Raw genomic sequence first — 27,476 nt, 5'->3', positions numbered from 1 at the left:
ACAATCAATATGAGCTATTGCAATGCTGCTGTCGTGTTGGAAAACGCTGTCGGACATTCACATCTTCATCAGCATCATCATCATCATCATCATCATCATCTCAGGTAAGTAAGCTCCAAGCAGACAAGAGTTTTCACGTGTATTGCTATAATATATTATACTATGTTTATATAATATAACACCCAACAAAGGGTTCAGCCCAGTTTAAATAGATGCAGCTGAACATTCGTGTCATAAAATCCAAACTATTGCTTTTTTATTTTTTTTTCCACTCCTATCGAGTCCACCTCCTCTTCCTCATCCTCCTCCTCCTCCTCTTCTTCATCCTCCTCCTCCTCCTCCTCCTCCTCCTCCTCCTCGCCTAGCGGCCTTTCGTCCAGACCAGTAAAGAAGGGAGGAGAGGAGCTGAGGAGAGGAGGCGAGGAGAGGGGGCGTGCCGGCCGGCAGGTCAGACAGACTCGGGTTGCGTCGCGGAGCCTCTGCCAGCAAACTGAACTAAATAAAGCCAGACCGTCTGGATCTCCGTGACTCCTCAGAAGTACTGCAGCCAGATGCCCCCCCCCCCCCCCCCACCCGAAAAAACAGAAGGGAAAACCAGGAGGAGGGCATTGAGCAGCGGTCCTGTTGCCATGGCCAGAGAGAGAGACAGACAGAGAGAGAGACAGAGACAGACAGAGAGAGAGACAGACAGAGAGAGAGACAGAGAGAGAGACAGACAGAGAGAGAGACAGAGAGAGAGAGAGACAGACAGACAGAGAGAGAGACAGAGAGAGACAGACAGAGAGAGAGACAGAGAGAGACACCCGCTGGGAGTAGCAGCAGCATGGTTGCCCAGTGCCTCTAGAAGTCAGAGAAGAGGTCCTGGGGTCCCAGGTGGATGATGAAGGGGGCCAGGGTCCGGGGCTGGTAGAAGGGGTTGTCGATGAAAAGACCACCTGGACGCCGGAGAGAGAGAGAGAGAGAGAGAGAGAGAGAGAGAGAGAGAGAGAGAGAGAGAGATGAACAAAGGCGGAGATACAAAGACAGAGAGAGATAGATGGACAGAGAGCGACAGAGTGACATAGATGAAAAGAGGCAGAGAGAGAGACAGGCAAAGATACAGAGAGAGAGAGAGAGATGAACACAGATAGATAGACAAACAGATAAGGCAGAGAAAGAGAGAGAGTTATTAGAGTTAAAGATGATCATATATAAATAACCACGTCCAAGTGAAACTTCTCCAGTCATCCGGTCGCCTCCAGACGACACTCGACTGTGAATGTTATTTGGGGCATTAACGTGTCGACCATAAGAACTGCTAAAAAGAAATCCCAGGCTCCTCTGGTCAAATATTTCTAGAACATATTTCCTACTCTTCTTATAGTGAATAACTTCTGGTTTCAAGTCAACTGTTTGGGGCTGTGACCCTACTGCCCTATTCTGGCCAGGGTTGTGACTGGCGTCCCCTCACCCAGGTGGGCAGCACCCGCTGGGTGACGTGTGGCTGCCAGTACACATCAGAACGCTTTCCCCGCCCCTGGCCCTCACAGCTGAGAGGTGAGGAATGAAATGATCGATTTATAGACAAGGTGGAGATTAGCGGGCAGTGCTGGTAGAGACAGGAGACTGGTTAGCCCCCTGCTCTGGTGATGAGGGGTACAGACACCGGGGTTAGCCCCCTGCTCTGGTGATGAGGGGTACAGACACCGGGGTTAGCCTCCTACTCTGGTGATGAGGGGTACAGACACCGGGGTTAGCCTCCTACTCTGGTGATGAGGGGTACAGACACCGGGGTTAGCCTTCTACTCTAGTGATGAGTGTCATGGGGTCCTACGGCCCACAGGGAGCCAGGCCTACTGTCTAACGTCTCACGTGAAAGACCGGTTTAAATACTCTGTACAGCAGCATCGGCAAGCAAATATAATAGTTAGCAGATTTACCATTGACTTTTGTACTTTGTGTATTCAAACTATTTGTGACTGAAATATAGTATGAGGGGGGGGAAAATGAAAAAGGCAAACAGCTGTCTCACATACATCTACATTTATGAATGGAACATGATGGATCTTAACCAACCATTGGATAACTCTGTCCTCAACAAACCAATGGGTGAGCCTCATAGCCGTAACCATGGAGACATCGGCAGGACCTTTGCTGCTCCTGATTGGCCACAGCGCTCACCGTTTTTTTTAATGTTGTGATTATTAACCAACAAGTTATTTGTCTTAATTAATGGGTTCATTTGTATATTATGGAAAAAAACAGTTCTGTATTCAACCTTATCGCTTGAACTTGAAACGAGCCGGGATAAATGCATTTCTCATTCATATGTTTTAATATGTAATCACTCTAGATATTCATTACAGCTATTCATAACTCCCTTATGTTACTCTTCACAATAAGGGTACATTAATTAATCCTTAATCAAAATAAGTGAATTAACAGTCAACTAATGGCACATAAATCATTGACTAATGTTGTTCATGTTAATGAAGGTCTTAATGAATACATTATTGAAAAGGCTGAAAGTTTACCCTTACCCTAAACCGAACGCCTATGCTAACACTAAATAACAACGCTCATTACTGCATTAACCAATATTAATTAATGGGTTTGTCGCGTTGTGCCCTTCAAACATTGGCGGTCAAAGTAGAAGATCATTGGTGGAAACCGATCCACAGATGGATACTCTGAATCCAACGCAGCAGATGGAAAAACAGCCACTAAGGTAAAGCACTGACAGTGGAGAGGAAGTGGAATGTTCCAGGTCTTTCCTGGAGCGCTCCTTCCTGAGGTCATTGTGTTTTTATTACAACACGAGGCCGGGCCACACAAGGGAGGGGGGCGGGGCGGACGGACGGGAGGACTCTGTACGGAGCTAAAGGTTCTGGAACAACAGCGTCTCTACAGGAGGAGTAGAACAAACCTTCTCCACTTCAGAGTGATGGGAAAATGCATATGATTTTGAAACCAAAGCAGTCGTCTGGTCGTATTTGTTTCTATGATACCAAGTGAGGGAATATATACACCAGGCAGTGTTCCCGTTTTATAAGAGATACTTTATTTATTTCCACATTGTGTAATTTAAACCTATACATTCTTCACACAGCTCACACAGATTTGTACAAGGGGGTGTGTGTGTGTGTGTGTGTGTGTGTGTGTGTGTGTGTGTGTGTGTGTGTGTGTGTGTGTGTGTGTGTGTGTGTGTGTGTGTGTGTGTGTGTGTGTGTGTGTGTGTGTGTGGTTTCCCAGGGCTAACCTCTTCCCAGCGAAGAATAAGCACAACAAATAACAAAAAGTTCAAATATATATTTATAATTTAGACTCACAGAACGAGGTAACAATTCACAGTACAAATCCTTCAAGTTTTTTTTTATCTTAAGAAGTCAAACCTGCAGTATTTTTTTTTCTCATTCAGAAGTTTTTTGGAAATTAAAAAAAAAAAAAAAACAGAACATGGAACAAAAGAAAAAAGTACTTAAAACCACTTTTACAAATCGTTTCGCTAAAGTTTGACTCAAACGTCCCCCATAGAAATCGTAGGAAAAATAACATTGAGACTAGAAAAAAAACAACAGGTCTAGGTGCGTTTGGTTTGTGGATCAGCGTGTCCCTCCCCCCCTCCCCCCCTCCCCCCGGGAGCTAAAAGAAGTGGTAGTGGGCGGGGTAGGGGTAGGCGGGCATTTTCATGACCGGTAACAGAAGCATTCTCTTGGGCAAACCTGGAGGGAGACATGAGAAGAGCACAGCGCTAGTGTGTGAGTCCACCTCACACGTCACATGACCTGGCAGGCTCCTCCTCCTTCCTCCTCGGAACGCTACGACGCTCGCTAAACTACCGAAGCACAGGTCTGTACGCACACTGCTCACACAACAACAAACACACAATGAACACAATTTACACTCCACCAACAGTGTGAGAGTGGGTGTGTGTGTGTGTGTGTGTGTGTGTGTGTGTGTGTGTGTGTGTGTGTGACATGGAGGGAGTGTGAGTGTGTGTGTGAGAGAGTGTGATTTTGAGACTCAAACTTGGGACAAGTAGGGACAGGAGGAGGTTGTGTTAAAAAGTGGAAGAGGGGAAACGATTAGAGAGAAGTGTTACCAGTGGGGCCTCCGGGGGCCCCCCCGGTCTGCTGCATGAGGGGCCCGGCGTGTTAAGTGTGTCTCCGGAGACAGAGCAGCGGCAGGGGCCCTCACGGTGAGTAACATACACACACTCCGGTCCCATTTATTCCTGCACATGAATGCACACCGAGCGTGAGGTTCACTCAACAAGGTCGCAACATGTTGCACAAAAGCACAAACTTTTTCACCGCCGTCATCACTTTATTATGAGTAATGAGGGTCGATAAATACAAGCCGCCCACGTCTCCAGTCTCCCCTGGAGTTTGGGTCTAAATATATTCGGTCTGTGGAGAAATAGCCGAGCAAAAGCAATTTGGAACCAAAGTCAGGCTCGTAGGTAAAAAGTAACACAGAGCATCTTTCAGGATCAAAGGTTGCCATTGTGTTGTCGTCAACATACCGCGAGCAAAAACCGTGACTTTCCACAGTCAAACACATCAGCAACAGGAGCTCTGTTCAACACGGAGGCATTTGCCGTATCTTAATCTAAAATAATAACCCTGAAAGTGTGAAGTCATTCGACAAAAATGGTGAATGGGCCTCATTTAGTCTTTGAAGCGAAGGACTGAATAACAGTATTATGTCAGAGCAGCCCCCCCCCCCCGAGAGGTAGGGCCCAGAGAACCAACGCTACACAACCACGCGTCCGCCTTCTCAACGCTACACAACCACGCGTCTGCCTTCTCAACGCTACACAACCACGCGTCCGCCTTCTCAACGCTACACAACCACGCGTCTGCCTTCTCAACGCTACACAACCACGCGTCTGCCTTCTCAACGCTACACAACCACGCGTCCGCCTTCTCAACGCTACACAACCACGCGTCCGCCTTCTCAACGCTACACAACCACGCGTCCGCCTTCTCAACGCTACACAACCATGCGTCTGCCTTCTCAACACTACACAACCTAAAGGCTGCCTTCTCAACACTACACAACCACGCGTCTGCCTTCTCAACGCTACACAACCACGCGTCTGCGTTCTCAGCCCGGGCTGGAGAACCCCCTCACACCTCCACCCGTTGCTGTACTGAATTTACACTGATGACCCTCTGCACCCCCTGAAGCACAGCACCAGCCCCACCACCTCTAAACACACCGAGCACCTCCTCCACCTCTAAACACACCGAGCACCTCCTCCACCTCTAAACACACTGAGCACCTCCTCCACCTCTAAACACACTGAGCACCTCCTCCACCTCTAAACACACCTCCCCCCCCCAGCAGAGGGCTCCCCGGGGGGGGCTGCTCAGTGTGAGTCCCTGGGCCCATTACCACCTCTCCAGGCACATTGGAGCCATTCAGAACCTCGGCGGTCGCAAGACAGGCTCCTCCAGAAAGCCACGCACACACACAACCCCACACAGTCACACACACACACACAACCCTCCCACACCCACGCACACCCCAACCTCCGCACACACGCACACACACACACACACACACAGGCGTCCAACAAGGCCACGTCTGTCAAGGGGAAGTGAAGTGTGTGTCGTACAACGCTGACTTCAAACCGAAGGCTGCTGGAGTCACAACACGCCGGAGTTGTGTCGGCGAGGGACCTGGCTGTCAGCTACGGGCAATTACTCATAACGCCTCGGCCGACATACGCCACCACGCTGCAGTATGCACAATCAATTACCCCCGCGAAGCTACGCACAGGGCCGGCCTTGTGGAACGCCTCGCCGGCGGGGGGGGGGGGGGAGAAGGCGGGGGCAGGGTTCAGGTAGAGCCGCGTGTGAGAGAGCGAACCACCGCCCGGACACCCTGCAGAACGGACCGCCGGCATCTCCTCCGTCGACCACACGCGGGGGATCCACGCTTTGACCGCCGTCCACACAGCGGGTGTCCCGGTATAACCGATTACTGACGCAAACAAGGCGATTCTCGCACCGGAGCGGCCGCATCTAAGAGCCGCGCGTGGGCGAGCCCTATCGCTGCAGAGGTTTAGCTGCTGTAGACGGAGCTGTAGACGGAGCCCGTCGACACGAAACACGGTGCTATTCGAGACCTCGTGAAACGGGGATAAAACTTTGTTAGCACACTTCCTCTGAAGCAACGTCTTTGTCATTGTGTCAGTGAAGTCCGAGGGGACTCGGGCTGCACGTGCCTCAGGCGGTGATGGCCAATCAAATCCCATCCTTCCAACCTTTTGTCCTGCCCTTAATATCCTGTAATGCAGCAGGACTGCAGCAGGCGTCCCCAACTAGATTCCACAGTTTCTGGGGAGGGGGGGCGGGGATCTCCTTTCTTCTTCTGCAGTCAGAGCAGGAGGTAGTCGCAGTGCCACTGGTGGCTGTGCGGTGATCGTAAAGAATCTACGAGCGGGAGCGTAACCATCACGCGTAGAGCCAGACCCGCCTCTGATGAAACCCACCCAGGTTTCATTACTGCGTGTTGATTGGGTGAAACAAGGGAGCCCAATTCGACGGAGACATTAGAAGGAGATGTGAAGGGCCAGCGTAGTTAAAGGGAGGTGAAAGACGTGAAGAAGAAGCAAGACACAATTAATGAAGCGGTTATGACGACCAATAGGAGGGAAGGAAGCTAACGATGTGGTTGGGCCTAATGAACAATTAGACCGCTTTGCCCCGAGACAGCAACACAAGGTCATGGGGATGTTTTAATCTCCACACTAAACAGCGTGGTTTGTGTGGTTCAGCTCTCCCCTCCAGCGCGGGTTATGAGTGTAATGTGGGGCAGAGGACGGCAATCACAGAGCAGGGACAGAGAGAGAGAGAGAGGTGGGGACGACAGAGAGACATAGACCAATACAGAGAGAGAGAGATAGGGAAACAGACAGAGAGAGAGACAGCGATACAGCGACAGAGAGACCAGAGACAAAGAGAGAAAGAGAGATAGAGAAAGAGGCAGAGACCAACAGAGACAGAAAGAGAGACAGAGACAGAAAGAGGCAGAGCCCAAAGAGAACAGAGAGACAGAAAGAGAGACAAACAGAGACAGAGGGAGACAGCAGAGGCAGAGCCCAACAGAGAGAGAGAGAGAGAGAGAGAGAGAGACAAACCGAGACAGAGAGACGGACAAAGACCCAGACGGACCATACTGTGTGTCTGAGCGGTGTGTGTTAGCTCACCATAGGCAGGGGCGGCCGCAGCAGCAGGAGTGTAGCCGTAGGGCGCGCCAAAGCCTGTTGGCGAGAGACGGAGAGAGACCTCAGGAACACAATCTGGAGCGCCACACAGAGGGGGGGCGGGGGGGGGGGGGAGATCCGCTCTCTGGTGGCTGGGCTCAGCCTCACAGGCAAACAGACAGCACGGTGCATTTGGATTCAACGACATTGCAAGGGTCCGGTTGTTGACTCTCGGCTTTGGCGACGAGTGGACTCGAGTGGAAACTCGGCAGCGTACTTCAACGCGTCTGATACTTTTAATCCGTTTGTTTATCCGTAGTGTTTAGCTGAAGCCGTCATCATCATCATCATCATCATCATCATCATCAAAAAGAGACTTGACTCACACACACACACACATCATTAATGTGTAATTGTAGGTTTTCAAGAAAGCGAACTTGAAGTGTGTATGTGTGTGTGGCATTCTCATGAACACAGGAATATACAGCACACTTTCACACACACACACACACACGCCTTCCCTTCTGTTTTAATGATTAAATATACTTTTACACACACACACACACACACACACACACACACACACACACACACACACACACACACACACACACACACACACACACACACACACACACACACACACACACACACACACACACACACACACACACACAGGGTGAAGATCATCTGGCTGAAGGGGGGTTGGGGGGGGGTTTGGTGGGGGGTGTGCCTACTGTGTAGACTGCGGGCATTGGGGTTCCAGCCCGCGGCCGTCCAGACGGGCGGACTACCTGGCGTGACGTATCCGGGCGCGGCGGCGCTGACGAAGGCCCCCCTCGTCAGCGCCGTCCTCCCTCGGCCCCGCGCCACCTGGGCCGCGACCGCCGAGGCCGCCGCCAGCGCTCCTTTGGTCTGCTGCACACACACACACACACAAATCGAGACACACACACACACAGACAGAGACACACACACACACAGACACACAAACTGAGACATTTGTATAAACACAGCTTAAAGGGCTCCCACAGGCACGCGGTGGGTGGGGGGGGGTGGGGGGGGTCGGTGGGGGGGGCCGCAGTGAAGACGCGTGCGCACAATCGCAGCAGGGGGAGGCACGCGCGGGCCTCGCGGGCGCCAACACAAACAAAGGCGCGTGTCGCGGCCGTCGTCACTTGGCGCGTGCCGGGGCGGACGGGGGAGGGGGGGGGGGGTGGGGCCGCACGCAAGGCCGGTGGCACGGCGCCCTGGCGGACGGTCCCACATGGAGCGGTCCGACGCCGTGGGGAGATAAGCAGGAGCGGCTCTGCGTCGGGCCGCTTGGTAAAACACAGAGGGGGGGCCATTGATCGGCCATTGATCACATCGCGGCTAAAAGAAAAACACAACAAAAGGGCTTGAGGGCAAATATAGCGCCGGCGGGAAAATCAACACGCTCAAGTGGAGCAATTTGTGCGTTTGCTCTGGGAGGATGAATGAATGAGAGCACCACCCCCTGCAATGTCAACAGGGGAAAGGAATCCACTCTTTCTTCCACCCCCCCGACTCAAGTCTCTTGGGGGGGGGGGGGGGGGGGTCCAGATGGAGGACGCTGGACGTAGCGGTGGAGCCGGGGCGATAAATCAACCCGGATGATTAATTCAAACTCATTTGGTTTGTTGCGCTGCAGCAGAGGATCCGAGGGGACACCGAGGGGGATCCGTGTTCAGGGTTTTTCGTTACGAGGCGGAAAAACATTGTTTTGTTTTTTTTTGCACAATGTGGGGCAACGACCAAACAATCACGTTAACATCCTCCCATGAATTATTCATTTGGTTTATGTAAACGGTGCTGTGCTCCGCGGTTACAGTAGCGTATATATCCTGTACTTGTGAGAGTGTGTGAGTGTGAGTGTGTGAGTGTGTGTGTGTGGGTCTACCTGAGGTAGGGGCTTTTTCTTCTTGTTGGCGGCGGCGTTGGGTCCGGAGAACAGCTTCTCCAGGGCGGCCAGGGCGGCGCTGGCCTTGGCCACCTTCTTGTTGGGCCCCGCCCCGCGGAACTTCTGCCCGTCCACCTCCACCTGGAAACACACATCGAAACGCTTTTATCTGGACCCAGAGTTAACAGAGACAAGGAGAAAAAGATCCAAACATTTTGGGAAGAAATATTGAGAGTGTACAGGTGGAACAAGGCCTACAATGATAAGGGTTCACACACACACACACACACACACACACACACACACACACACACACACACACACACACACACACACACACACACACACACACACACACACACACACACACACACACACACACACACACACACTACACACACTACACACACGTCAGCGAGGCCTTCATTGATCTCGTGATATGCCTAATCTATTCTTAATGGCGCACCAAATAAGCCAACCCCACATTGGACATCCAGCCAAAGAACACGTGTGAATAGGAGTCGCGTTCCTGATTAGCGCATTCATTTATCCCCGCTAATGTGCTTTATTGAATACGCCGGCATAAAGGATGTGCTGATTATTTTTGCATGACCGCTCCGTTCAATCCCAGCGCGCCCGCACACACACACACACACATCTTCTGGAACCTTCTCCCGTTTGATATTCAACCACGGCTCAGCCGGCCCCACCCAGCCAGCCAGCCAGCCAGCCAGTTAGCCAGTCAGTCACTCAGCCGGGACGAACAAGACAGCTTGTTTAGCGGCACCCTGCTGTCAGCCAGGCCTTCTAATCAATCAGCAGAGCAACGGAGCAGTGAGGCGTGGATGAGGACACACCGCTCCCACAGTGAGACCAGATCGCCCAGACCTCTGATTTAGCCCTTTGTTTAGACCTCCTGTGTGTGTGTGTGTGTGTGTGTGTGTGTGTGTGTGTGTGTGTGTGTGTGTGTGTGTGTGTGTGTGTGTGTGTGTGTGTGTGTGTGTGTGTGTGTGTGTGTGTGCGTGCGTGCGTGCGTGCGTGCGTGCGTGCGTGCGTGCGTGCGTGCGTGCGTGCGTGCGTGCGTGTGAGAGTGTGTGTGTGAGAGAGTGTGAGTGTAATAGCTTTTTAATATCCCTCAATTTGTAGTTTTAACGGGCTGCCTTTGTTCACGTCTGGGGGACTCTTGTGGTAATGTGTGTGTGATGACCTCTGACCTCCATCACAAAGCTCTCGTATTGGATTGTGTGTGTGTGTATGTGCGTGCGTGTACGTGTATGTGTATGTGTATGTGTGTGCGTGCGTGCGTGCGTGCGTGTCCCGTCCCTCTGACCTCCATCACAAAGCGCTTGTCGTGGCTGCCGCCGCTCTCGGAGATGAGCTCGTACTTGAGGCCGCGTCTCTTCTCGTTCAGCTCCATGACGGGGTTCTTCCCGCTGGCCGTCAGGATGGGGCCCTGGGTCCTCACCTACGGGGGGAGCGCTCGCAGCATCAGCACCCCAATGGAGCTAGTCCTGCTAGCGTGTTCAGCAAAGCCCGCTAGGGTGTGTCTCTAGCCTGTTTAGCTCAACAACGTTGGCTAAAATCCCAGCTAGCGTGGCAAGGCTAACAGTGTTGTCGTCGGGCAGAGCAGGTTTTGGTCAGGTCTGTGGCTGCCGTGTTTAGTCACATGTCCACAGACCAATTACATCACGAAGGACCAACCAACATTCCATCTACATTTTTGCCCGAATGACCAAGAGCATGTATGTTATGTAATATATATTAAATACACAAATGCATGTCAATGAAAATAATAACACAAATCCAATTAATGTCTCATTCAAAAAAAAATGACAATGACAAGAAAAGGTCAACACAGATTATATATGCGGTTCTGCATCACATGACACGAGCGAGACATGCTCAGAGGACCAATCACAACGACCCAGGGCCACTGGCGTCGCTGCTGCTCTGGACGCGATATCCCGAAACGAAGCGCCACCCACCTCCAGCGTGTTGGAGCTGTCCGAGGAGTGCGTCGGGTGGCCGCCGGCATTGGCCGTCGTCTCGCTCTTGCCCTCGCCGTCCGACCGCTCGTCCGAACTCATGGGGTCGAGGTCCGAGTCGAAGCCCGTGGGGTAGCCCATGGCCTGCAGCACCTGGGAGAGAGGGTTTCACGGTTTATAACGCCGTCCCGGGCTAGTGTTTACACCCTTTTTCTGGGGCTCCGTGAGGACGCCACCGGGGGGGGACCAGATGCTTCTGCAGATGTACAGATGTACCACGTCGGGCTGTGGCACCACAGCGGTACGCCCGTCTTATAACGTTAGCGTATGTTTCAGGAGCGCGTGGCTCGTAAACACGCTGGTTAATCAGCACTTTGCCCATCAAGTACTTGATAACAACAACAGCAAGCCTTGTTCCTCTTGTTTTCTCCTTGTTTTCCCTCGTCCTGCAGCTGCTCAACACTCGTGACTCTGTTGTTTTGGGGGGCGGCGGTGCAGAGCTTGTTAGAGTAGTTGCTCCGATATCGATCGCCCCGCGTCTGATTGTGCACCGGCCTCACTGGGAGGCCGGCTCCACCGCCGGACGCTAAATGTCCACAGATGTGAGCGGCCGAGAGCCGGGGCTTGACAGGGATGGCCGAGCTTTGGGTCCTAAGAGGATGAATATGTACCGCCCAGTGAAGCATACACCTCGAGATGGGAGCGTTTTGAGTGAGATGAGATAAACAGAGAAAGAGAGAAAGGGAGGGAAGAGGCGGAAACAAGGCAAGAAACTGAGAAAATAAAAGGTGGAAGAAGAGAAAGAGAAAGAAAAGGGAAAAGAGAGAAAGCCTTCTATAGGAATTGGGCGAGGGGGGATTATGTTGGCTCTGTGCTCTGGTGAGCCCCTCTGTTCACAGGCGCTCTGGGATTACATGGCTTTGCCCACCTCCATCTCTTCCTGCACCAACATGCACGCACACACACACATTCAAACCATCTTTATTCATTTTATGAAATCTAAATAAATGGATTAAAATTAAACGGTGGGCAGTGCATATGAATCAAGTTAATATTGAAAGATTTATCTACTGGTCTAAAATAAAGCAGTGAATTATTTCAGCTGATTTAGTTCTGAAGGAACAGGCAGGGGGGGTGAGTCATCGTGTTCAAGGGCGTGTACTGGTCAGACTGCGGACATCCGAGGTTTCAAACCCAGCACCCTTGGGCTGGGAGTAAAATACACACTCCCCCTACCACACACACACACACACACTCAATATCAAGTCATTTGCGTAGGCCTTAATAACAGTTAATGGGCTTCACCAGGGCATGCACTAATATACTGCCCGGACACACACACACCCACCCACCCACACACACACACACACACACACACACACAGACAGCCCCCTTGTACCTTGACGGCGACGTGCAGCTTGGCGGTCTTCTTGGAGGAGCCCGAGGCCTGGTGCACGGCGCCGTCCAGGTCCACCGACATGGTGAAGAGCGGCGCGTGCACCGGGCCCGACTGGGACAGCAGCCGGTACTGCAGCCCCGGCCGGATCTGGTTCAGACGCATCAGGGCGTTCATGGGCTGGTTGGACTCTATCGCCTTGCTGTCCAGGACTGGGGAGGGAGGGAGGGGGAGAGGGAGAGAGGGAGAGAGAGGGAGGGAGGGAGGGGGAGAGGGAGGGGGAGAGGGAGAGAGATAAATATTTGACCATGCTAATCTTTCTCATCAAAGCGGGAATTGTTGGCCATTCAGTGAATCTCTCTGCCTCAGCTGAAAGATGACACAATGTTCACTGTGTGTCTGCTTGTGTACAAACAAAGGCGCCACATTGCAGTTGGATCTCCCCTGAGAGCTCACAGGCAGACAAACTACATAACGTCAATAGAAAGACTAAGAACGCAACGTTCACAGGCAGACAAACGACGTCGTGTTCATAGGAAGACTACGCAGGGCTCTTATAAAGTCAACGGTGACCAAAGTTCATTTCTCAGAACCTCGTCTCACTCGGTTTCTATTGGCTTGCGATTGACCAATCACTGCGCTCCGTCTCTGTGTGCGCTCGCCGCGTCTCCTGCCAGTGGGGGATGAGCGGTGCGGACGGCAGTGTGGATGGCTTACTAAAACACTAGGGATCAATAGCATTGATCTGCCTCTAGGGGAGGAGAGAACCCCCATGGAGAGAGGAGAGAGGAGAGAGGAGAGAGAGAGAGAGAGAGAGAGAGAGAGAGAGAGAGAGAGAGAGAGAGAGAGAGAGAGAGAGAGAGAGAGAGGCTACCTGTATTATAAGACTCAGAACGCCTTTAATACACAAACCTGTCCGTCTGAAACCACTCATAACCCCTCGATTCTAGATCCTGTTGACTTCTGTTGATGATCCCCTCCATAAGGTCACAGAGAAGAACATTTAGCTATTAGCATGTTGCTCCTCAGTATGCCCAAAGAGTCATTTAGTGGACACTTGTGTTCAAAGCAGGCCACTTATTTTAGAAACGCGTCTTTGAGGAGCAGGTAGGGGTTGTTGGTAAGTAGGTAGACTTCACACATTGGGGATCGAACCCAGAACCTTTGGGCTGGGAGTTGAGCCCCCTTGCCATGACACCATACTGCCCCCATGCTGTATATGTATATCAAATACATTACTATAGTCTATACACAACTATAGTCACCTTTTATGTACACTTGAGAATACAAAGATGCGTTTCTGTGCATGCCGCTGATCCATTAATAACCCTACCCTTTCTGCCTGATGCAGGGAGAATTTAATCTCCATCTGCTAAAAAAAAGCCCATGCATCTTCCTGAAGTAGACACTTTGACGATTTTAGGTGACTTTCAACTTTCAATAAATGGCTGTCACATGGGAAATATGACGAGGCAACGCTCACAAATCAATGTGAAATATGCTGGCACATTTCCCCAATCCATCTCATCGAATTGTGAATTTCAAATGGATCCGTGTATTGATTTACAGTATCTCAGCTTTCTTATTTTCTCCCCCTCCTCCCCCGGTTCCTCTACCTTTCCTCAGATTCCTCTTCATCTTCTTGATCAGGTCTCTGTCTTCCATCGCACCATCCTCGTATGGTCGCTTCAGACCTGAACCTAGAGGGGGGAGAGGGGGGAGAGCGAGAGGGGGGAGAGGAGAGAGAGAGAGAAGGGAGGGAGATGGGGGAGAGAGGAGAGAGAGATGGGGGAGAGGGGAGAGAGAGATGGGGGAGAGGGGAGAGAGAGAGAGAGAGAGGAGGTGAGGGGAACGAGGGTGGGGAGAGAGGAGAGAGAGAGAGAGAAGGGAGGGAGATGGGGGAGGAGAGAGAGAGAGAGAGGAGGTGAGGGGAACGAGGGTGGGGAGAGAGGAGAGAGAGAGAGAGAGGGGAGGGGAGAGAGAGAGAGGAGGTGAGGGGAGCGAGGGTGGGGAGAGAGGAGAGAGACATAGAGGGGGTGAGAGGAGAGAGGGTGGGGAGAGGGAGAGAAAGAGGGGGGGGGGGAAACGGTGAGTCAATGGTCAACAGCCAGCCAGAATGTCTGTTAGAAGAGACACACAGAGAGAGAAGAACGGGGCTGCACTTGACAGCGGAGTGTGTTAGGACTGAGAATGCGGAGGAACACGAGGAGACACGGGGACAGGGAACGGAATATAGTGCTGCGCACAGACTGGAGGCAGGTTAGCCGACAGGCGGCCAGGAGGAGAGACGGCGGTCAGAATGCTAAGTAGACAGGGAGGGAGGGAAGAGCCGGGGCGAGAGGAAGACATTAACAGATGGGGAACACTCCCAAGGTCAGAGGTCAAGGTAGACAGGGAGACGGGGGCGGGTCAACGTAGAGATGGACAGGGGGGCGAACAGAGGAAGGCTGGACGGACAAGACAGGGGAGCCGGGACGGACAGACACACAGACAGCTCTATACACCTTCTTTGTCAGACCAAGGGTATTTCTGGGACGGTTTACTTGAGGGAAGGGGGTCCATCTCCAGCACTTTGTAGATCTGTCCGAAGGCCATGAGTCTCAACGCATGCTGTGGGAAGAGAGACACACACACACACACACACACACACACACACACACACACACACACACACACACACACACACACACACACACACACACACACACACACACACTTTCAGAATCTTATTCCATAGAGATAACATGTATCTCTATGCGTCCCCAATGCATTGTTAAGGATGACATTTTAATCGGTTGCGGATGACGTTCTCTTCTCTCCAGTTTGAAGAAAAACGAAGGAGACATTCTAACGTCAAACCCTGAAGCAGAGTTGTTTTTCAACCGGGGGGGGGGGGGGGGGGGGGGGGGTCTGTATTCCTCTACTTGGTTGTGTTGCTGCAGGCACTTGAAACGTTGTGAATAAACCACAACAAAACCCTCGCTTATGAAGAGGCTCTGTCAAATTGGGACGCCACACACACACACACACACACACACACACACACACACACACACACACACACACACACACACACACACACACACACACACACACACACACACACACACACACACACACACACACACACACACCGTGCTCCTCGCTGAATAAACCCAGAGACATTCCAGCTGACGCTTCCATAAGGAAGCAGCAACACATTACCCTCCGTTTTCGAGGAGGGGGGGGGGGGTGGAGGAAAACACTTAAGTGAGGATAATTAGAAAGGTGAACTGCCCCATATTGATATGGTGGGGGCGGGGGGGGGGTTAGGTCACTGGCTGAACACTGCTCCCTCTCCTCATCTTCCCATGGATCTGCCGCAATACAATTATCCCCATTGACATTCTAGTCGCGCTCCGCCTGCTTTCAAAGGGAATGGACGGCGGGATTTACTGAGCCATGCAGCTCAGAGGAGGCACACACACGCACACACAGGGCCGCGCGCACATACACACACACTCCTGTGCACTCCCACGGGCCTGCACACACACACACACACACATATTCCTGTGCACTCACACACATATAGGCGGGTGTACACACACACACACACACACACACACACACACACACACACACACACACACACACACAGAACCGCACACACATATACAGGCCGGTGTGCGTGCGCACACACACACGCGCACACACACACACTCACCAGGGTATCAGTAAGAGATGGATGGCGGGTCACAGTGGCCACGGTTTCCCACACCGATCATTAGGATGCAAAACCTGAGTCCTGCTGTGTGTGTGTGTGTGTGTGTGTGTGTGTGTGTGTGTGTGTGTGTGTGTGTGTGTGTGTGTACGTGTGTGTGTGTTGTTATTTGGTTTTGTGCGTCCGGGGGTGCTACCTGGGCACTGTGGGTCACGGCCTGGGCCTGTTGGTCCGTCATGTGGGCCAGGGCGTCCGCGGGCTCCTTCTCACACGGGTCGTGTAGTCCCGGACCGCCTGGGGGGGGTGGGGGGGGCAGAGCACAACCAGACCCTCGTGATCAGCCCTCGCCACAGCCCATTGGCCCGTTAAGGACCGCCGGCGCAGTTTAAGGAGGAGCGGTGAATCGGACGAGGGCATCAAACAGGCCCGCCGGCCATATATCAATCACATGCTCTCTGCTCTTAGCCTTAGTGCCGCAGTGTGTGAGTGAGTGTGTTTGTTGGATGTGTACCTGGTAGTAGGCAGTGTGTGTGTTTTGGATGTGTACCTGGTAGCAGGATTTGTGTGTGTGTGTGTGTGTGTGTGTGTGTGTGTGTGTGTGTGTGTGTGTGTGTGTGTGTGTGTGTGTGTGTGTGTGTGTGTGTGTGTGTGTGTGTGTGTGTTGGATGTGTACCTGGTAGCAGGATGTGTGTGTGTGTGTGTGTGTGTTTGATGTGTACCTGGTAGCAGGATGTGTGTTGGATGTGTACCTGGTAGTAGGATGTGTGTTGGATGCGTACCTGGTAGTAGGATGTGTACCTGGTAGTAGGATGTGTGTTGATGTGTACCTGGTAGTAGGATGTGTGTTGGATGTGTACCTGGTAGTAGGATGTGTGTTGGATGTGTACCTGGTAGTAGGATGTGTGTTGGATGTGTACCTGGTAGTAGGATGTGTGTGTTGGATGTGTACCTGGTAGTAGGATGTGTGTTGATGTGTACCTGGTAGTAGGATGTGTGTTGGATGCGTACCTGGTAGTAGGATGTGTGTTGATGTGTACCTGGTAGTAGGATGTGTGTTGGATGTGTACCTGGTAGTAGGATGTGTTGGATGTGTACCTGGTAGTAGGATGTGTGTTGATGTGTACCTGGTAGTAGGATGTGTGTTGGATGTGTACCTGGTAGTAGGATGTGTACCTGGTAGTAGGATGTGTGTTGATATGTACCTGGTAGTAGGATGCCAGAGGCCAGACACTCCATCACTCTGCGCAGGGCCTCGCCCGCTCCCAGGGGTCTGTTGCAGGTGGCGATAGCCTTCTCACAGATGAGCTCCAGGGGCTACACACACACACACACACACACACACACACACACACACACACACACACACACACACACACACACACACACACACACACACACACACACACACACACACACACACACACACACACACACACATACACACAAATGTTCTGAATAATGCTTAGTGTGCACTGTGTGTAAGCACTCTCGACAGAATGCATTCACGAGAGAACTGTGTAATAAGGATTTATTTTTGCAGCATTTTGATGCTACAACATAAAACTCTGTAAGCACAACTCAACAACTGCAACAACAACACATACAGCATTGCCAAACATGTCACAGGTTGATCTCATTGTAAGTCAGTGATCACAACGGTGAGATTTGTTGTTCTTTCAGAAGGCGTCGTCATCTGAAAACCAGATGTAGGACAAGACTGACTGCTTTTTAGCATTAGACTATGATAGCACTAGCCTGCCTGTGCTAGGTAGCACTAAACTGACTGCTCTAGGCAGCACTAAAATGACTGCTCTAGCTAGCACTAGCCTGACTATGCTAGGTAGCACTAGCCTGCCTGCTCTAGGTAGCACTAGCCTGCCTGTGCTATCCAGAGCACTAGCCTGACTGCTCTAGGTAGCACTAGCCTGACTGTTAGGTAGCACTAGCCTGCCTGTGCTATCCAGAGCACTAGCCTGACTGCTCTAGGTAGCACTAAAATGACTGCTCTAGCTAGCACTAGCCTGACTATGCTAGGTAGCACTAGCCTGACTGTTAGGTAGCACTAGCCTGCCTGTGCTAGCCAGAGCACTAAACTGACTGCTCTAGGTAGCACTAGCCTGCCTGTGCTAGGTAGCACTAGAGCGTCTCAGGCGGCACTAGAGCGTCTCAGGCGGCACTAGAGCGTCTCAGGCGGCACTAGAGCGTCTCAGGCGGCACTAGAGCGTCTCAGGCGGCACTAGAGCGTCTCAGGCGGCACTAGAGCGTCTCAGGCGGCACTAGAGCGTCTCAGGCGGCACTAGACGGAGCAGGTCCTCCGGGCGTGAGGGGGGAGGGGGGTGGGGGGGGGGGGCGGAGGAGCAGTCTCACCCATCCTCTGAGCGGCGCCCACACGGCGTGTCTGTTGCACATGTCCCGCAGGATCCGCAGCACGATGACGCAGGACTTGAGTCCGTTCACCCTGGCCTGGAGGAGCGGGAGGAGGAGGAGGAGGGACAAGACGCACCGAGTGAACAAACGACACGGCGACGCGGCTCGATCGCGGCTCACGGCGCGCCGTCACTCATACAGCGGCTCAGTCAGGCATCTGTCTAAGAGTCCCGCTGGGCGCTCTGGGTGTTGTTTTGCACTCTTTTCATCTGTGGCCTATGACACACGCACAATATTGTCAACACACCTCGACTAGCAGTTCTAAGCAGTAGATGTTGTGAGTAGTGGGAAGGGGGGGGGGGGGGGAGGGGGGGGCTACATGGGTAAAGATGAATAGGACAAGGGAAGGGGAGGGGGGGGGGGTTATTTACATAGACTGCAGGCAGGTTCTCATAATAGCAAAAAAACAAAAACAAAAACAACATAATGATTGTGCCACTATTGCTTTTGTAGCCTTACGATGTGTCCGTGAAGAGGTCCTACAGGTACGCTATGGTCCGTCTATTATCAAATATACTATTCATTTGCAAATTGGATTAATCAATTAAGGCTTAGAACCTGGCTAGAATGCATATTTGGTTTATATATATATATATATATATATAAATTTACGACCAAATCTAACTGCTGAGTGACTTTTGGACTAAATTATGCATTCCCACTCGCTTCGTTGACTACACTCGACGATCCCGGCCCCCTCATTGGCTGCAGCGGGGCCAATGAGGGGGCCGGCTCCTCTTCCAGGCTACATGGTCAGGCTACAACGAGCACCGGGGCAGGAAGACAGGAAGTGAGCGGGCGCCGACCTGGAACCACTTGGTGTGTCGCAGGGCTGCCAGGGCCAACAGACACGTGTGCCTGTCCAGAGACTCCCCCTCCTCCTGTTTCTCCTCCTCAGCCTTCACTCTCTGCGCTGCAGCGCTCAACACTGCCACAAAACAATAACAACCCAATGTAAAGAACAGAAACACAGCACCAACGCACACGCACGCACACACACACCTGCACACACGCGCACACACACACACACACACACAGACAGACAGACACACACAGACACCGGGTGACTGTGTGTGTGTGTGTCTGCGTGTGTGTGTGTGTGTACGTGTGTGTGCATGTGTGCGAGTGTGTCTGAGTGTGTGTGGGTGTGTGTGTGTGTGTGTGTGTGAATGTAGGCCATCACGTTAGCATGAGCGTCAGCGTGTGAGTTCACCGTACATACACGCACACGGACATACATGGGTGCTTTCCATGCCATAAAGTTGGGTCTTTTTACCCCTGTACAGATTGCAGTAAAACGTATGCTAGTATGTCGATAGTTCTTTGTTTTTTGTTTTATTTTATTTAGAACTGGGCATCAAGATACGACAAATAATGTTCTCCCTGCGTTGATACGAAAGGTAGTCGTCTGAATATTTTACGCTGTCGAATGCAAATCTGTACGGGGAAAAAAGCGATTGGGGGAGGAGAGGGGGTTTGGGCGGGGGGTGGGGGTGGGGGGGGGGCGGGAGGTCTTTGTGGGATGGGGAGCACCGACGGCCCCCTCTGGAAAAACAACACAAAACAAATACCGAGGGAGTCGTCCAGCGGCCCCTCCTCGTGTATTTGAAGAGGATCTCTCGGTCATTTTGACGGTCCTGTCCGGAGACGACGGGTCAAAATACGAGATGTTTTTTTTTTTTTTTTTTTTTGTGGTATTTTCTTTGTCCTTCGGCTCTACTTAAGACACGCTTGATTCGACAGGCCCGTCGGCGGCCAATGGGACGGGCAGCGGTTGGAACGAAACGAAAATAAAAAATAAAAAGGGGGGGGCAGAGGGTCTGTGTGGTCGAAAAAGCGAAAGAACCAAGCGCTCTTGAAGTAGAACTGGCAAGAAAATGTCGGACAGCGAGCCGGTCCTGAGACCCTTACACTCCGGGGGAGTGGGGGGGGGGAGGGGGGTGTGGAGGAAGGGCTGAGGTCAGAGCACGGTGCTGACCACCACAGAGCGTTCCCTGTGTCGAGAGGCGTTTGATTTTATGCCTTCCAACAGCTCAGGCGGGTGGAGTTGGCGCATGTGCCAGTGGACAGTTAAAAAACTAAAACGCCATGGTATGCAAGGCAAGCTCAATCAAACCTGATTATACACATCACGTGTAATTATGGATCCCATCGCAGGTCCTGCCGAGACCCATCGCTAACCTAGCCCTAACCTAGGGTTACCAAGTTACATTTAGTAAGCAGCGCGTCGCCAGCCAATCACAGCACGGTGGTGGGCGGGTCTTACCAGGATATGTGGTGGGATACATAATCACTCATAAATCATTAGGAGTGCGGTTAAAAGGGTGATATCCAGAGACGGGTATGTTATGTGAGGGACTATCAGGAGGTGAAGCACAGACAAAAAACCCTACTGCCCGTGAAAGGTAAACCTCCTTCCCATGTATATATTAAGCAGAAATGCCAACTGCACGGTAACCTGATTAGAGCATTCCTCACGCCTGATCTCTTTGTTTATCAGGACATGAGCACAATATAAGATTCCCTCTCTCAGATTAATATGGTAGAGGGAGAGAAAAGAGATGGGGAGATAGATTTAAAATGTAGCGGTAGAGAGAAGAGATGGAGAGAAAGAGAGATGTATATTGCAGAGGGAGAGAGATGGAGAGAGATAGAGATTTATATTGGTGTGTTTAAGCCTGTCAGAATGGTCCCAGCTGTACATCTAGTGGGCTATTACACGCACACACACACACACACCCGCACAGACACGAACACCACCAGCCCTCGCGCTCTCTCTCTCTCTCTCGCTCTCTCTGCTCGTCTCTTTTTCATTACCGCAGCGCCTCTGCATCCGTCCCCTGCTTTGAGTCGTCGCTCGTTCGTGTTTAGAGAAAACGTCCCCTGCGGTTCACTTCGTGTGACCTCTGATTGTCACTCCTACGCGTTCCTGATCGATCAAAGCCACCCGCTCTAATATTAGCCGAGGAAAGGCACACAGAGAGAAGCCTCTTTTTGTGCTCAGAATCTGAAGCACCGTGTGTCTATCTAAGTAGTGTCCACGTCGCTTGCCTAATCAATAGCATGATTACATTAGCGCGTGACATCGGCTAATCATTACATTGATGAGCCCCCCCCCATCCCCCCTGTGTCAAGTAAGAGGATGTTATTGACCCAAACATTAGAGGTCAAACATCTGCACGCCTGACATGAGTAGCGTTCGCCTGACTCCGGCTGCATTTGTTAGTCGTAACTGCATGTCACAGAATGTGTGCATGTCAGTGTGTGTGTGTGCATGTCAGTGTGTGCATGTCTGTGTGCATGTGTGTGCGTGCGTGTCAGTCTGCTTAAAGTATTATTAAATATTCATTATTATTAATTAAGTACAATTAGCAAGCACTCATTGGCGGAAAGCTAGTCATTTCCAGCTAATCTCGTGTGAAGCGGTGCGTGACGCGGGCAGCGATGGAAGCCACCAGGTGTTCAGCGCCAGATAAACTGGGGTTGCCGTGTGATGGCAGCGTGCACGCCAGCGTGTGTGTTTGTGTAAGCGCGGCTACGTGCTAATCTGTGTGGAGTGTGAGTTGAGTTATGAGGGCCTTAAACGTGTCACTAGTCACGCTGCCACTGAAGAGATCAATTCCCCGGCACCATCACACCACCCACGCACCCCCACACCCCCCCCACCCTGTGTAGGTCATACATCCTGACCAATCCGACACCTGAATGAGATAAAGGGGCATTCGTCAAAGGGTACAGCCAGACCTTGACCTGTCGTGGTCGAAATTCTGTATGTGTATGCGTGTCCTTCAATGCGTGCTTGATTGTGTGTGTATGTTTGAGTGTCTTTCTTTGCGTGCTTGATAGCGTGTGTGTGTGTGTGTGTGTGTGTGTGTGTGTGTGTGTGTGTGTGTGTGTCTCCACTTCGCAGTAAGAAGAGTGTCCTTGCAGGTGTTCCTGATGGCGGCCCCGCCGGCAGGGCTCTCCATAACGCTGTAGCGTTCGCCCTGATCTACAGCTCACCCTCGCCGCCATCTCTCATCGCTCTCCCACACCCGCGTGTCCAGTCAGACAGGAGCCACCGCAATGGATGGGTGGCTGTTATTGATTGCTCTGGCCTCCGCCCACGTACCCCCACCTTTCTCTCTCTCTCTCTCACACTCACTCGCTCGCTCTCTATCTCCACCCCCCCCCCCCCCCCCCACCTCTCATGACCTTCCAGATTAGGTCATCTGCCTTCTGCAGAAATGAGAGCATCTTTCCTTAAAAGGTTTTCAAATGCTGATTGTTGGCTATTATTTCTGTTAACGCTTATGAATGCGGTTCGAAAGAATGTATAGACTCACATTCACCACATGAATACCTTTCCTCGCTGAGTGAACCATCCATTTATCAAAGAGATGATTAGAAATGCTTTATTTGTTGCGGTCCGTTAAAAGGGTTTTTACACGCTTGAACTCACAAGCCATGCAAGATCCCAGACGATTTAAAGTCGCACCGATGTGGAACCATAAACTCGGCATAATTGGTAGCGCTTCAGATACTGCAGGCCTCAGTACTTTACATAGAGAGCAAACTCTTGGCTCTGAGGGGTCCCAACTCCCACTGGGAATGAGAGTTTGGACGTGATCTAGGGGGCCGAAACTAAAGGTTTAGTGGTTAGGAAATCTGGACCACGGCCCCTGCCTCATCGCCCGGTAACACGGCAACATCTCACAGAAGGAATCGTTGAAGGGAACAAAGCTGGGGTCGGTTCGGCGGATACGACAAAATGGCGGAAAAAAAAAACAAACATTACCGTGCTGGTCGCTCTACCACACTGTGATCCTACCTCGCACATCCTCCTCCTTGTTCTCCTCCTGCTCGACTCTCTCCTCCATCACGACCTTCTCCTCCGGCTCCTTCTCCTGTTGTTGTTGCTGCTGCTGCTGCTGTTGTTCCTGCTGCTCCTCCTCCTGCTGCTCCTCCTCCTCTCCTTCCTCCTCCTCCTCCTCCTCGTCCTCCTCCTCGTCCCTCATGGCGGGGGAGGTGAGCGTGATCTTCAGGGTGAGCTTGGGCTCCGTCGTGGTCCTCACCAGGATGGCCGCCTCCGGGAGGGAGCTGGTGACCTCGTACGTGCCGTCCGACAGCGTCTGCCAACGCGTCAGACAGAGGGGGACGGTTTCAAGAGGACGGCCGGCGGACCCAGGCTGTGCTCTGGACTCACGAAGCACAATGCACCAGTGGCCGCCCGCGTCCGAGGAGCGGCGGCTCGGTGGAAGCCTTTAAGGGTGTCTGAGCACACCTTGAATTCCAACAATACGTCACGTCTGTGCTCTAGCACAGACGTTCAAAGAGCCACCTCTTGTAAGACCTCTCCAGGAGGATCCCCTCACGCCTCTGCGGAACGCGTGTGGTCAGCGACGCTCTCACGACACGAGCGCTCGTCAGCTCTCTCGCTCTTCTGAACTCAAAGGACAAGCCTTGTTGTTGTTTTTTCAAAACACAGACAAACCCATTATCGCGGTAAACAATAACGAGGCACACTCTGCGTGCATTTCTTAACCAGATTACCAGGCGCTCTGTGATAGAGGTGATTAAAAAACGATTTTAAAACAAAACGCTTCATGTGAAAGCCGATAAAACTATTAATCCTCTGCAACACAACGTAGACATGCAACGATCAGGGTGTGTGTGCAATAATGAAGGTGCATGTGTGTGTGTGTGTGTGTGTGTGTGTGTGTGTGTGTGTGTGTGTGTGTAGGGATGCATGTGCACCCATCTATATTGCAGGCTTATGTAAACGTAACGCATAATTAAATAATGTAAAGTTGAGAGTGTGTGTGCGTGCATGCGTCTGACGTGTGTGTGTGTGTGTGTGCGTGCATGCGTGCGTGTGTGTGTGCGTGCGTGTGTGTGTGCCTGTGTGTGTCTGCGCGTGTGTGTGTGCCTCACCTGTATCTGTGTGGGCAGGTTCTGACAGACCGTGTCCAGCAGCGTCTCGGTGGGCTTGTCTTTACACATGAGGACCAGCTCCAGGTCCATGTCGTCCTTGATGAGCAGCCCCTTGGCCACCAGGCCGATCCTCAGCACGCCACACAGGGACCCGCCTCCGCCCGGCTCCCTGAGGAGGAACCACACATCAGCCCCTGGTGCAGCACTCCCTGACTGCCTTCATCAAAACAGGACGCCTTATATCAGTCCTGGCTCCTTATATCAGTCCTGGCTCGTTATATCAGTCCATGGCTCGTTATATCAGTCCTGGCTCGTTATATCAGTCCTGGCTCGTTATATCAGTTCATGGCTCGTTATATCAGTCCTGACTCGTTATATCAGTCATGACTCGTTATAACAGTCCATAGCTCGTTATATCAGTCCTGACTCGTTATATCAGTTCATGGCTCGTTATATCAATCTATGACTCGTTATATCAGTCCTGACTCGTTATATCAGTTGTTATATCAGTCCTGGCTCGTTATATCAGTCCTGGCTCGTTATATCAGTTCATGGCTCGTTATATCAGTCATGACTCGTTATATCAGTCCTGGCTCGTTATATCAGTTCATGGCTCGTTATATCAGTCATGACTCGTTATATCAGTCCTGGCTCGTTATATCAGTCCTGGCTCGTTATATCAGTCCTGGCTCATTATATCAGTTCATGGCTCGTTATATCAGTCGTTATATCAGTCCTGGCTCGTTATATCAGTCCTGGCTCGTTATATCAGTCCTGGCTCGTTATATCAGTCATGACTCGTTATAACAGTCCATGGCTCATTATATCAGTCCTGGCTCGTTATATCAGTTCATGGCTCGTTATATCAGTTCATGGCTCGTTATATCAGTCCTGACTCGTTATATCAGTCATGACTCATTATATCAGTCGTTATATCAGTCCATGACTCGTTATATCAGTCGTTATATCAGTCCATGACTCGTTATATCAGTCTATGACTCGTTATATCAATCCTGACTCGTTATATCAGTCGTTATTTTTCAGTCCATGACTCGCTATATCAGTTCATGACTCGTTATATCAGTCCTGGCTCGTTATATCATCCTGACTCGTTATAACAGTCCATGGCTCATTATAACAGTCCATGGCTCGTTATATCAGTTTATGGCTCGTTATATCAGTTCATGGCTCGTTATATCAGTCATGACTCGTTATATCAGTCATGACTCGTTATATCAGTCCATTATTTGTTATATCAGTCCTTAACTTCATTCATCTGGAGAAATCAAAGAGGGTCTACTATGCAGAATATTCTGTTGACCAGGCAGTGCAGTAGACTTCTAAGTGAATTGACGTTCAGGTTATCAAGGCATAAAAATATTCCTTTTAACGAGTTGAGTGCCACTTAGTTAATAATGCATCTGGTTTCAAGTCAACTGTGAATGCATTTGTTCTTCGTGGCAATCAACTCATCTTTCAGGCAGTTGGTTTCCTGCATTGAATGAGGCTCCTTGCTTAACCATCTGCAAAAGGTTCAAACTCTAATCGTCTGGAAAATATTTTTTTAAAGTAAAAAAATATTAAAACCTGCCCTGTGCCCTGCCCTGCATCTTCACAGCAGCAGTTTATTTGTTCAAACACATCTAAAATGATCAGTGTCTAAAATAATACACATTCAAAACACTTACGCACAAATAAAACGTGATGCATAATTTGCATAAAGCCTATACTTTAACCTTTGACGAAAAGCAAAATATAATAATTACATATATGCTAAGTAGTTCTTTAACCAGGCAGAAACGGAGGAAGGTTAGCGCTGAACGCTCCTGCCTCTTAGCACGCCTTCGAAACCACCCCATTCACCCCCTCCATCATGCCCTCCATCGCCATGGCGACGGGCTTCGTACCTGTATCCGTCTGCCTCTTCCTCCTCCCCGTCTGCGGGCTTGTCTCCGGGCTCGTCCCCTGTGTCCTTGGCCCCTTGGTCCTTGTCCCCTGGGTCCTTATCCGACTTGGCGCCGGGCTCCGCCGGGCTGCTCGCCGCCACGCCGCCGACGCCGTTACTGTTGCTCCCGTCCAGCCAATCGGAGACCTGCTTGAGGGCGCACTCCACGGTCGAGACCAGCGATTGGACGGCCTCCAGGTCGTGTGAGGACGGGTAGATGGTGGAGTGCTTTGCCATGACATGGCGGTCGTCGTTACCGAAGGAACGGAAGGACCTCTGGGGGGGGGGGGGGAGCAACACACACACGGGGGAGACTCTGATGAAGCACCGGGAGGCAGTGATGTGGCGCAATAGGACAACACGTTCACATCCCAAACGTCCAACCAAGAGCTTGTTTGTCCTTCGTCGGTTTGCTCTTTGTTTCGTCGGTTAGATGGGGGATAAAAACAAACAGGACTTGGGACATTTAACAGGAAGGAGCAACACGGGCACAAGCACAGACACGCGCAGAACACCAGTTCCATCTGAGACGCAACGCCAGCACTCTTGAGGACTGCAGTGACGGATTAGGCTTTAATCAATCACAGCGGGACGCTCTGTGTAACCACCGGGGACCCGGCCGTGCCTCTGTTGCGTTCTCCAAAACAACCGCCGCACAGACATGCACACAATTATACAAAGATGCATACAGTGTATTGTATCGACGCACACATAATAACAGAATAACAGGCACACATGTTGTCACCGCTGATGAAAGGTCCGATCAGCACATGCTTGTTGTACTGGGGGGGGGTGTGGGTGTGTGTGTAAATTACCCCTCATGTGAATGACACATTTATCATCAAGAGATCAATTTTAACCTCCATGACAGATCCCATTTAATTACATCAGCCGTGGCAACCAGCTCATAGGCACAGGGCAGGTGAGATCCAATGAGCCAAACATATCTCTCTTCTTGCACACACACACACACACACACACACACACACACACA

At 51.4% G+C, this 27,476-nt stretch overlaps 1 protein-coding gene across 7 annotated transcripts in view; it reads right to left on the bottom strand.

Annotated features, from left to right (window-relative positions):
• Positions 1–759: 759 nt before the first annotated feature.
• strbp (spermatid perinuclear RNA binding protein) overlaps positions 760–27,476 on the bottom strand; it is a 34,960-nt gene continuing 8,243 nt past the window's right edge. Inside the window, exons 2-17 of one of the 7 annotated variants that reach the window (XM_084486233.1) lie at positions 26,445–26,758; positions 24,538–24,706; positions 23,435–23,735; positions 19,431–19,552; positions 18,565–18,660; positions 17,400–17,511; positions 16,394–16,491; positions 15,002–15,107; positions 14,114–14,197; positions 12,501–12,709; positions 11,102–11,254; positions 10,447–10,581; positions 9,117–9,257; positions 7,933–8,113; positions 7,199–7,252; positions 760–935 (exon numbers count right to left, since the gene is read on the bottom strand). In XM_084486233.1, coding sequence (XP_084342359.1) covers positions 841–935; positions 7,199–7,252; positions 7,933–8,113; positions 9,117–9,257; positions 10,447–10,581; positions 11,102–11,254; positions 12,501–12,709; positions 14,114–14,197; positions 15,002–15,107; positions 16,394–16,491; positions 17,400–17,511; positions 18,565–18,660; positions 19,431–19,552; positions 23,435–23,735; positions 24,538–24,706; positions 26,445–26,758 — 2,370 coding nt within the window. In that variant the 3' untranslated portion in view covers positions 760–840. Of the gene's footprint in view, positions 936–3,193; positions 3,702–7,198; positions 7,253–7,932; positions 8,114–9,116; positions 9,258–10,446; positions 10,582–11,101; positions 11,255–12,500; positions 12,710–14,113; positions 14,198–15,001; positions 15,108–16,393; positions 16,492–17,399; positions 17,512–18,564; positions 18,661–19,430; positions 19,553–23,434; positions 23,736–24,537; positions 24,707–26,444; positions 26,759–27,476 lie in introns of those variants that run through there. The other 6 variants (XM_084486237.1, XM_084486234.1, XM_084486238.1 and 3 more) reach the window with 6 other exon arrangements.

The sequence above is a fragment of the Micromesistius poutassou genome (assembly GCF_964030765.1).
Source record: "Micromesistius poutassou genome assembly, chromosome: 22".
Taxonomy (NCBI): Eukaryota; Metazoa; Chordata; class Actinopteri; order Gadiformes; family Gadidae; genus Micromesistius; species Micromesistius poutassou.
This window is presented reverse-complemented; position numbering and strand designations above follow the sequence as displayed.